At 30.9% G+C, this 12,813-nt stretch overlaps 1 protein-coding gene across 1 annotated transcript; it reads right to left on the minus strand.

Annotated features, from left to right (window-relative positions):
- Positions 1 to 9,592: 9,592 nt before the first annotated feature.
- Positions 9,593 to 10,818, minus strand: LOC108484962 (ankyrin repeat-containing protein ITN1-like). The gene is made up of 3 exons (XM_017788836.2): positions 10,764 to 10,818; positions 10,315 to 10,718; positions 9,593 to 10,165 (listed from the first exon to the last, which is right to left on the minus strand). The coding sequence occupies exons 1-3, from the start codon at positions 10,816 to 10,818 to the stop codon at positions 9,593 to 9,595; spliced, it is 1,032 nt and encodes a 343-aa protein (XP_017644325.2).
- Between the last annotated feature and the right edge of the window lie 1,995 nt (positions 10,819 to 12,813).

The following is a 12,813-nucleotide window of genomic DNA, read 5'->3' on the forward strand; positions in this document are numbered from 1 at the left end:
TTCGAGCTCGATATGACCAGTTAAACCTCATCGAAGAAAAACGTTTAAAGGTAATTTGTCACGGACAGATGTACCAGAAGAGAATGATCGCGGCCCATGACAAGAAAATATGGCCAAGAGAATTCCACGAAGGAGAACTCGTGCTGAGAAAGATTCTTCCAATACAGAAGGACTTACGAGGAAAATGGGCACCAAATTGGGAAGGACCATATGTCATAAAGAAGGCATTCTCGGGCGGAGCTTTGATTCTCATTGAGATGGATGAGAAGGAGTTACTTAATCCAGTGAATTCAGATGCTGTGAAGAAATATTATGCCTAAAAAAAAAAGAAAAAAAAGGGGATCAAGGTGAAAACCCAAAAAGGGCATCTTAATTAACACAAAAGATTAGGATGAAAACCCGAAAAGGTATTCTAATGAAGCAAACCCGGGCTTAAAGAGCAAGGCGGTTGAACGGTGGGTTAAACAGCGAAACTACAACATTTGAAGCATTTTTCAGTAGCTCGAAATCTTCTACGCAAGAAGCCATGCTAGAAAAGATTCTTGATAAGAAACGTGGAAGAGTTCGTGTGTTGAATATCTAGAGCATCTGTATCCATTGAATGCGATCCGTTTTCTCTTTATGACACTTTCTCATTATCATTGGTTAACTTTCTTTGTTTGCCACGTTTGAAATAAATAAATGTGAGGTATCCTTTTGTCCCTACTTGACCATTTTCATGCATCTCATTATGTCGTTTATTTTCATGATAAATAGTGAAATGACATACTCTAAACAAAAGAAATGTTAAGCATTACCTGGATAAGAACTTGATAAGTACAAGAGCCTCAACGCAAGGACAAAGTTCAACCAGGGACAAAAGAGTGATATCTGAGAAATGTAGATTACTCATGAAGCTTGAGGATGGGTACAGGGCCTAAATAGAAAGTCAAGAGTCAAAGTAATGAACACTGATCATCAAAAATCATGACGAAAGAGGACATAAGACAAACATGCCAAAGGCACATAACATAATCATGTAGGCATAAAGGCATTTAAGACAAACATATGCATATCATGATAACGTTATGCATGACATCTACAAGTACTCCAGTAGAGCGAGAGGATGTAATGATAGCTGTACTGAATCAAAGGAAAAGACACCTGAGTTCCACCAGTTGACATCTTTTGGTATTTTGATATTTTTTATTTCTGTTTCAAAAAAATCAACTCATATTGCAAGAGGTGAGTTGAGCCTCAAGACACGTTGAGGTATTTTCAATCTATTTTTTCAAAAAAATCAACTCATATTGCGAGAGGTGAGTTGAACCTTAGGACACATTGAGGTAGTTTTAATTTCTATTCATCAAAAAAATCAACTCATATTGCGAGAGGTGAGTTGAACCTCAGGTCACATGTCGAGGTGTTTACAATTTCTATTTTTCAATTTATGTTTTTCAAAAATCAATTCATATTGCTAGAGGTGAATTTAGCCTCAAGATCACATGCCGAGGTATTTTCAATTAATGTTTTTTAATTTATGCTTTTCAAAAAAATCAACTCATATTGCGAGAGGTGAGTTGAGCCTCGGGACACGCTGAGGTATTGTTAATTTTTGTTTCAAAACTCAACTCATATTGCGAGAAATGAATTGAGCCTCAAGACACGTTGAGGTATTTTCAATTTCTGTTCAATTTATGTTTTTCAAAAATCAACTCATATTGCGAGAGGTGAGTTGAGCCTCGGGCACTGTTGAGATATTTTCAATTAATGTTTTTTAAATTTATGCTTTTCAAAAATCAACTCATATTACGAGAGGTGAGTTGAGCCTCGGGTCACATGCCGAGGTATTTTCAAAATCTGTTTTGCAAATTCTGTTTTCAAAAGTCAACTCATATTGCGAGAAATGAGTTGAGCCTTTGCTCACGTGCTGAGCTATTTTTTTCAATTTCTGTTTTTAATGACTATTTCTACAGAATCAATTCTATTGCGAGAAATGAGTTGAGATCAAGATCACATGCTGAGTAAAGAATAAAGATTGGAACTGATTGAAGACATCAGATTTTGTTCCCTTGAAGTTGCAGAAGAAAAGACCACAAACCTTATCTCACCAAGCGATAGAAGAAGCGGTGAAGTTGTAGATCTCACCTTCGGTTACAATGAAGCAGATCGAAGCCACAAATTTCATACCCTCGAAACTACATCGGAGTAGGTTGAAGCTACAAGGCATATGTCAGAAGATGCAGTGGATTGAACCAAAGCTACAAGATGCGGTGGACTAGTATGAGACTACCTGAACAAGAAGAACACCAGAGAAATCAATACTTGGCAAGACCGGGCAAAATTGGCTTTTCTTTATGTCTTTGCTCTATTCTCGTTACACGATAATGAGCAAAGAGGGGCAGCTGTTATAGGCCAATTTTGGCCCAGTCCATTTACAAATAACCCAATTGTTAAACAGCCTAAACCCAATGGTCCATTACATACCCAAGTCACAAACCCTAAACCTAGCCCACTAGTACTAAACATTTTCCAGCAAAAAGAGAAAGGAAGTAACCCTAGCCACCTAGCCACTTTCCCACTTGCCCCATTTTCCTCCCATTTTTGATATCCATTGTCTGCCACCTCCACCTACAAAAGAAATAGAAAAAGAAATAATAGAAAATCATGTAAAAGATGGCTATAAAAAGCCATTCAAAAATCATGTAAAAAAGGCAGAAAAAAGAAAAGAATTTTTGGCTATCAATACAAAGAGGATTTTTTTTTACATCAGTACTAGTAAGTAAAAATACAAGAATAATTCCAAAATACCAAAACAGTGCAATATCATCGAATCAGATCAAACCCTAAGGTGAATATACTATTTTTTTATTTTTATTTTTTGTTCATTTTGAATCTTTTTTTCTTTCCTATCTAAATACATAAATAGAAATAAAATAATATTTTAAAACATAAAAAAGAGAGGAAAATTACCTTTTCCGCCACTGGTGTCTGGTGGCTATGGCGACGCCGGTGATTGGTGGTCCCATGATCGGCCGATGATCGCCCATGGCCTAAATCTCCTTCCCCTCCCTCTCTCTTCCTTCTCTCTTTTTCTTTCTCTCCTCACCAAATGATTTTTTTTTGCAAATTTTAGCCCTTTTATAGCCCTCCAAAACGACGTCGTTTTGGGGTTGGCCTTTAAACCCCAAAACGACGTCGTTTTGGCCTAACCCGTTTATTGACCCGGCCCGCTCCAAGGATCCGCGTGTTTTTCATTGGAGGGGCTAATTGCACTTTTAGCCCTTCCACTTTTTCATGCTTCTACAATCAAGTACTTTTTCAGTTTTTTTAATTTGGCCACAAAGTATGTAACACTTTGTGATTTAGTCCCTTTTGTTGTGTTGTGTTTTGAGGGGAGGAATAATTGTGTTTTTAGCCCTCATTTGTTTTGTGTGCATCCAATCAAGTCCTTTCTTTTTTTTTTTATTTCGAATTCGCCCCAAACTTTCTGTTTTAATTTCGATTTAATCTTTTTTTATGGTTTAGCTATTTTGTCATTAAATTAGTTAATTTTATCATTTTGCTATTATTTATATTGTCTGTTTCCTATTATTATTATTACTAATATCAATCTATTACTATTATTAATATTACTATGTAGTAATGAATATTTTACATACGTATATGTATATATATATTTATATATGTTGTTAATTTATTACTTTATTTTAATATCTTTATTATATTTACTTTTTATATTTTAATATTATTATTATCATGATTACTATATATTAGTGTATATTTTTTTATTTTTATATATATATATGTATATGTTCTTAATATATTTATGTATATACTTATGTAGCATTATTATTAGTAGTTTTTATCCCTAATATTTATGTATTATGTAAATATTTTAATATTATATTATGTATATCTATATATTTTTCAGTATATATTATGTATATATGTTTTCAATATTGTATGTTATATATATTATTGTGTATATATTTTAACATTATTAGTTATGCATCTTTTACACTATTTTATATATATTTCTAATATCATTGTATATTTCTAACATCATTATTATTTATATATATATGTATGTATTTATATAGCGTATGAATAGTTTTATATTATTATCATTTCTAATATATATATTATATGTATTTTATATTATATATATATATATATTTTAATGTTATTAGTTACATATATTTCTTATGCTGTTCCATGTATATATTTTTATATCATCTTATGTACATATATAAATATTATGTTATATACATATATGTAATATGCTTTTAATATCATATTTTGTACGTATTATTATATCTATTTTTATCCCTATTATATTTATTGTTAATACTAGTACATATATTTTATTATATGAATATATATATACTTTTATATATAGTATTATTTTCATACATTATCATATTTATTATTATACCTATTATTTTCACTATTATCACTTATTATTTTATTTTAATATTATTATATATATTAATATATGTTATGTACATATTTTTTTATATCTATTTTATACATATGTATATATTATATATATCTTAACATTACTAGTTATATTTTCACTATTTTATGTATATACTTCAAACACTATATATAGTATATTTCTAACATTATTACTATTTATAAATATATATATATTTTACGTATATACTCTTAATATCTTTATTATGTATATATTCGTTGTTTTTATTTCACATTGGATACTATTATTACGTTTAATATATCGCATGCATTGTTATTGTTTTAATATTGTTGTCATATTTATTATTTGTTTCAATGTATTTCCAACTCGTTTATTTTTGTCTCCGCCTATTTTATATCATTTCGTTGTTCATTACTTTAAAGATTTTTATTCATGTTTTACTAATTTCAATAAATAAGGTAATGTTTCGCATTTTGGAACATCGAAGAATTGTGCCCTAACTTACGGGTTTCGGTTCTCTTGTTGGTTCTAAATAGCTAAATATCCTTTTGAGTTTTGAAATGCACGGATTTCCAATTTAAATTAAAAGACGACCTTGTGCTCGAGAATTCATGGTATTGTGTCCTAACTTACGGGATGTGATACTCCGATATCTCGAGATAAGGAAATCTTTAAACAAATCGATTTAAGCTAATTCAAGAATTTTAAAATCAGTATTAATAGAAAAGATCGTATTTCAAGTTCCTTCCGATTTTTAATTTTGACATTAAGACACTAACTAATCAATTCGGTACCAATTTTTGGGCGTGTCGAGGTGCTAATCCTTCCTCACACGTAACCGACTCGAACTCATTCTCTCAAGTTTCGTAGACCAAAGGCCCTGTTTTAGTAAACTAAAATTGATTTATTAAAACAAAGGTGATCTAATCACACCTGATAAAAGATTGGTGGCGACTCCCGTTTTAATTTTCACTTTCAAACAAAGTTGATCCCCATTTTCAAAAGAATGGTTTTGACAGAGGGTTTGAAGCTTGAGGTTTAAATAGCTAACATCGCACCCGAGGCATCTACGAAGAAAGGAAAAGAAAAGGTGGACGAAGAATAATTCGAGAAATTATGATTCATTCCGATGAGGTACTCTGTGTACCGTACTGCTACTGTTACTATTACCGTTACTGACATGGTGTTTTCCGGCTTCGGCTGCTGAAACACTGTGTGCTATCCCGGTGTGTGTTACCTTTATACATATTTATCAACTAGAGGCACTTCATCGTTTCCGTACACATAATATAAATTCCATATACTCATGTAAAAAATGTGAAATCACAAGGATTGTCACTGTCCATTATTTATTTTCATATGAACTTGATTTCATTATCCAATATTATATAAACAACTTATGAATTTCACATACATTTATACAAATAACTAGAAACCATATTTTAAGCTCAAGAAACTTACATTTACGTATCAAATGACTATGAACTTGCCTTAATCAAGTAAACATTTAAAGAGATAATCTATAATTCCTGATCACCAAATACAATTTCACCAATCACATTACTAATTGTTCACGTATCCTTTAATTTGGTTAATTTCTCTAATTGATCCATAACAATAATTTATCACACCTTTATCAATTTAACTTAAACGTAACATAAATTTTTGTTTACAATCATCCAAAATAGAAAATAATGATTTCAATCCTTTTACAAACTTACCTCAATTAAAACGGTTTCTAAAACGGAGTTGACAACTAATCCGAAACTTTAGCTTTTCCTCAAGTAAAATCTAATTGTAGCGTTTCATGATCTAAATAATAATTTTCATTCAATTACACCATCTAAATAGCTTAAAATAATTAATGTAGCTTATAACCCTTAACAATGAAAATTTACAAAATTACCCTCAAAGTTTACCTTTTATGCAATTTAGTCCTTAAATCCGAAACTTGCAATATAACCTTTTTTAATTAAAATTCATGCTAGTAGATTTTTACCTAGTCTTATAATAGGCCATATTTATCATCAATTCATAATATTTTCCTTAAATTTTACCATTTTCATAAATAAGTCCCTAAACCTTAAAATTATCAAAAATACTTAACAAAATATGTCTATTTAACAACAAAGCTTAACAATCTACCATAAAAATTCAAAAACATACCAAACTCATCCATGGCATAATCTATAAACAATTCTACAATTTGACTCCCGAGTTAATGACTACCGAGTTAACTAAATTAAGCTAATACGAGCTCAAAAACATAAAAATAATTAAAAAGGGGACTCGAAAACATACCATGCATGAGATTTTTATTTTGGTTGAAAGTTCACCTTCAGAAATGATTTTATTTTACTTCAAAATCAGTGGAAGAAGACAACTATAGAAGATGACACCATTTCATTCTTTTCTTTATGTTATTTTAATATTTAAGTACCAATTTACCGATAGTATATTATCAACTATGTGCGACGGATCCACATGACCATGCATTCAACTATGTGCGATGCTCTAGGCCGTGTGCGATGCAAAAGAGTGTGGTGCAAGAGCCACATAATCGTGTGTCCAAGCTGTGTGTAAGACATAGATGCAAGTGAAAACAAGGGGCATGGCCGTGTGTGAGGCTGTGAGAACCACACGGGCAAGTCCCATGCCCGTGTACGATTGGGCAGATTCGAATTTTGACCTGATTTTTCGTAGAAGAACACACACCTAACTTTCCCAAGATCTCAGGTGACTACCCTACATTCAAGTTCGATCCAAACACCTACAACGGTCTTTCAATTGAAAAAATACAAGAATCAAGAATGAATTTTCAAGATTTATGGAGGTTTTCGACAAAAAACATTAAAAATAGAATCGAACTAAAAGATTTATAAAAAATTGATATTTTCCATAATTGAAGGGTAATAATTGACAAGGAAAGAGAAGCTTACCAATTTCCATAGAGATTCAACGATCTATTGACATGAGTTTCAACAATTTGGAGGAGAACAATTGATGAGGATTTGATTGAATTTTCAAAACTCTTAGGGAATATTTTTCAGTAAAACTTAAGGGCTTAGAAGAGTTTTGAAGTAGAGAATTTTGAAAAAAAACCAAGGTTTTAAATAGAGAGAGTTAGAGAATATCAAATAGAGAAATTCAGTGGAATTAGGAAAGGATTTAAAGAGTTGAGTTGGGACAAAATTTGAGGGCTAATGGGCAAATAAAATCATTAAAAATAAGTGAGAATGGCATGGATGGGACGTAGGAGGTGAGGGAGGAAGAACTTAGGAAGGCTTTAGCCATTGGACTAATGCCCACATTCATCCTTAAAATACACACAAATAAATATATAAACCATGTTACCTAGGTTCTATAAGTGCAGAAAAATCAAAGAGGTAAAATCAAATTGGTAGGACTTGAGCCTAACTTCTCAAAACTTCCAACTAGACATCTAACCAATAATGCTCCATTTTAATTCTTAATAAATCTAAGAATTCTAACCCCTAAATTTTTGGGTGTTACATACTAAATTCAAGTAATAATTTATAAGTTTATGATATTTCAAATTCATAGTAAAATATTTAATTAGGGAATTTAATAGCTTTCGGATTGAAATATTTAATTACACTCATTGAAGATTATTTTCATTTAATAGAATATGATTAATAGATTTCTTCATGTGAAATTTAATCATTTTGTTGAAATAATATTTTAATTAAAATCATTTTTCTTTAATAAATTATACTTAATAGAATTGTTGAAATAATATCTATAATTTTACTTAAAAATTTGGACCATATATTATTATAAAAATATTAATTTAATAAAGAACATATTTTATAATATTATAAGTAAAAAGTTATTATAGATAGTTAAAATAAAATATTAAATATTATAACGAAATGCTATTATGAAAACGTCTACTTCCATCACCATTGCCCATACATACCCTGTTATTTCATTATTTTCCTCTTAATTAAACTTAAACCAAATAATTTAACCTACTAGAATCAATTAAATTAAAATTTCGTTTTAAAAACTTTTGTACTCCAGTAATTATTAATACCTCAAACCCCTCAGGTTAATGTCAAATTTATTTAAAATATGTTTTAACTTTATTTTTAAACAAATAAATTTATAAAACCAAACTTTTCTAATAATTTGCATAAATTTTAATATATTTTCATTGAATAATTTATTATAAATTTTAAAATATAAATATTTATTTAATTTATAGATATATTTGACCCATGCATGGGCACGTATGTACAAATTAGTTATAAGAAATAGTTTATAAAACCACAATATTTTGGTTTTTGTAAATTCTTTAAAGTCTCTTAATATATTTGTTTTACTCTTTCTTTTAATATATTTTTGAATATTAATTTCAAATATGTTAATATTTTAATAAACCAACTATTTAATGTTACAATATCACAAAATTCGAATAAGTTTGATATATTATATATTTAATAATTGATTTTTATACATAAAAAGTAGTTAAATATATTTAATTTATTGAAAAATTGAGATATATTATCAACATAAAAAATAAAATACAACAATCGAAATTGAACAAAAGCAAATTATATAAAGGAATTCAGAAGACGTGTAAAACTAAATGAATCCTCCTTGTATGAAAAAATATAGAATCCTGGTAAAGTTTTAAAGTTGTAGAATTAAAACATAAAACTAGAAAGATGAAAGAAAATAGCATACGTATATAATATAGCTTTTTATGGAAGAAAATATGATTACTTTGTTATCGCTGCTTATTTTTCTACCGAGAAATTTGAAGAAAATATATAGCATATGCATGTACCTTTATACACATCTTTGGCCTTTGCAATGAATTATTGTGCTCACATGTGCGTAAAAAAAAGGGGTACCCTAATCTGAATATGAGAAAATTATATACATACCCTGTTATTTCATTATTTACGCTTTGTGATTAATACTTTGGAGTCTCCAATTGGAAACTACTGCCATGCATTTAACCTCCTCAACATACTGTGAAGATATAAAAAAGAAAAATCTACAACATTACAAAGCTTCAGCAGAGATCTAGTTTATGAACCTCATTATTAAGTTCCCCACAAATTTGAAAATTTTGATCATCAATCGAACTGCCCGTGCAGTAAACAGTAAGATCATGAAGATGGTCCAAAACCTTGTGAATAGTCAAGGGTATGCAGGATCGGATGTTAAAGGTACGAGAGAGACTGCATATGCAAATCCCATGGCAACAATGGCAACCGACATGACGGCTATTAAAACCTGCTTAAACAACTTACGCCGGATTGGCAATCCGCTTATAAGCAATTGGATGATGATGAGAGATGCCATGAAACCAAATGTATTTGACATGAGGAATTGGGTATATGTATTTGGATACGTATCTGCAAATATAGAATGCCCTGCCCTGTGGCTTGGGTCGTTGTCATGCCAAAATCCACCAGGAGGATTGACGGCTGCATGGAATGCCATGTCTGCTAGCAGGGAAGCCACCAGGATTAGGTTGTGGCCTTTTCCTTTCAACCAATCAACATTGCTTCTCTTAGCTTCCGATATTGCATTTGGTTGATCAGGTTCTCGTGTGGATACTAAGATGTTGCTCCTTATTGTGTCAGATAATGACTCATCCTTGGCAAACTCATCTCTCTGATTTTGTGATAAAAGTTCGAATGGCTTCAAGCCATCTTTATTCTTGATATTTTTGTTCACATCTTCCTGACGAATGAGAAAGTCTATGGCCTGCATTATATATATATATGTTTTTCATTAATTAATTATTACTTTGAAATATTCAAACTTGGAAAAAAATTTCATGCTAAACACCTGTGTTTAACTAGCCATTATTGCCATGTGTAAGATAGTGTTACCGTTGTTGTTTAGACATTCACAAATTCTTCATCCCAAATTCCTTCTGTCAACAATAATTTCAAGGCCTCAAGCTGATTCCATCTCACACAGGCATGCAAAATTGTGTCACCTTGGGCCATCGGAGACAGAGCTGCCCAGGGTCCAGCTTCAAGCAACTCTCGCAGCACAGCAAGTCGGCCTTTCATGGCCGCAATATGAAGTGGGTTCCTCCCATCAATATCACAGATAAAGCACATATCAGGGTTGACCTCGAGTAACCTTATCACAATTTTCCTGTGACCTTTACCTACTGCTAAGTGAAGCGGTGATCTCCTTCGGGAATCCAATTCCTTGGCCAGCTTAGGCATTTGGATGAGAAGTTCATCAGTGAAATCATAATGGCCAAGCATTGCAGCTACATGCAAAGGTGTTTCAGGGTAACCACCTTTGGTAAATCAGTCGACAAGCTGTGCATCCTGGCGTAGAAAACAAATTAACTCATTCTTGTCGCCATTCTTAGTTGCATTATAAAGCCTTTTCTCCATGGTATTCAACTGAAAACAAAGAGAAAGAAATCCAAAATAAGTAAAGCAAAGTGCAAATCTAAGGACACCTTCGATCACTGGACAAAAAATAAGCACAAATAGGAAAAAAGAAAGCCATCAATATATACAAACAAAACACCAATGTTTTTGCTCAAGAAATAACTGTTCATTATGATTATGGCACTAAGGGATTTTATTCATTCTAAATAAGGAGTTAAATTAGGGTTAAAGGCAGATTTAACAAAGCTCAACTCATCATTAAAAGAGAGGCAACAGGCTCAAGAAAAATAATCTTCCTCTCTTGGTATCATTACCCCATAACTAAAAACTTGAAAAGTCATTCATTTAAAGTGAAGAAATGGCAAATAGCTTTGTCGCCAAGAAGACTATCATAGAAACAAGAATTTAGCAAACACCCTATATTTTATATAATATGACAGATCCAAGAAATAAAAAAAGGGAAGTCCGATCAAAAGCTCAAAGTTAAAATTTCCCGTATGCGGTTTTGTTCCATCAATCAAATGCACAGTAAAAGTTTCAATACAGAAAAATGAAGAAAGAAGAAAGCAAACCTTGAAAGACAAGAAGTGAGAAGCAAGAAACGCAATGCTGAAATTGAGAAAGATGGTATTTAGCGTTGATGGGTACCTGAAAAAACTGACTTTGGGGTGGGGTTTATATAGGAAAACTATAGTTGAAGTTTTTGTTGTTTCTTCAGATGGGTTCACCTTGGGAAACTGCTTAATCCCAAGTAAACCTTTTCTTTTTCTTGTTTTTCATATAAGCAAGCTGGGATTTTCTTGGGTGTTTTCTTGATTTTGTTTTCCCACGTTTTTTGTTTTTCTGATTTTGTTTTCCCACGTTTTTTGTTTTTCTCATACGTAATATTAGTAAGTTATGAATTTAGTATATAAATTATTAATATTAGATATTTACTAGAAAACAAAGGTTAATTTATGTCAGTAGCCCCAATATTACGTATGAGTTTTGAATTTAATTTCTTTATTTTAATTTGATCATTTTAATTCTTCAAATTTTGATTGTTGAAATTTCGGTTTTAATCCAAACAATAATTTTTAATTTGCTATTTTCACATAATATTCACAAAAAAGTCTTGCCATTTTAGTTAATAAATTCAAATGTTGTTATTTATATTAAGATTGAAATTTTAAATTTTAAAAATATAAGGACTAAAAATGATGACATTGAAAAATATACTAAATTCATAAAAACATTATTTATTTTTGCTTGTTTATTTGCTTTCAATGAGCTGATATTTGCTTTCATTTTGGTTTGTGTATAAAAACATTTAGAACAATATAAAAAGGGTATTAATCTAATTAATGATTTTTTTATTAAATCAATTTGTTTAAAAAATACAAATATACTTAGACAAAAATATTAAACTAGGGGCAGTAGATCCCAAAAGTCTCTCACTTGTTCTAGTGGGGTAAATGAGTCATCTTTCACATTACCATACCCTCCATATGCTCCCTCGTACTCCTAGCCAACCTTGGTAAAACAAATCCATAGGGTTGTACTTTTATGCGATTTTGACTACATCCACTATTTCATCAATTACTATAGTTTCCCTTATGATACATTTTACAGATGTGTATTGTCCTCATGTGGTTTTTTTTTTTTGTTGTTTATTTATTTCTGCGCTATTATAATGTCATAGTTTTTTTCATATCTCAACCCTACTTGATACTTATTCACACTATGGACCAGTCGCCTAGGACAAAGACTCAGTTCGATGTCGATTTTCTCGAACCCCGACACATTTGGAAGTTAGAATCGGTATAACTGATAGGGATAAGATCTCCTTCGGAATACACAAGCATGCATATAGTCCATCGTTCTCCATAAATACTTCAGTATATGCTTAACTACTTACACTATAACAAAATATGTAAAAGGTGACATATGACTTGAAATGCGTTAGGGTTGCGTTTTCTTAAATTGACTCACATCAATATCTAGAGATGCACATAA

The sequence above is a fragment of the Gossypium arboreum genome, chromosome 6, assembly GCF_025698485.1.
Source record: "Gossypium arboreum isolate Shixiya-1 chromosome 6, ASM2569848v2, whole genome shotgun sequence".
Taxonomy (NCBI): domain Eukaryota; kingdom Viridiplantae; phylum Streptophyta; class Magnoliopsida; order Malvales; family Malvaceae; genus Gossypium; species Gossypium arboreum.

Excerpts from the sequence above, each read along its gene's own strand:
- LOC108484962 (XM_017788836.2), bottom strand. The coding sequence starts at position 10,818 with ATGGAGAAAAGGCTTTATAATGCAACTAAGAATGGCGACAAGAATGAG. Across the intron at positions 10,719-10,763 it reads CGACAAGAATGAGTTAATTT|GTGGTTACCCTGAAACACCT; the intron begins GTTTTCTACGCC and ends GATTTACCAAAG. Across the intron at positions 10,166-10,314 it reads GAATTTGGGATGAAGAATTT|GCCATAGACTTTCTCATTCG; the intron begins GTGAATGTCTAA and ends TATATAATGCAG.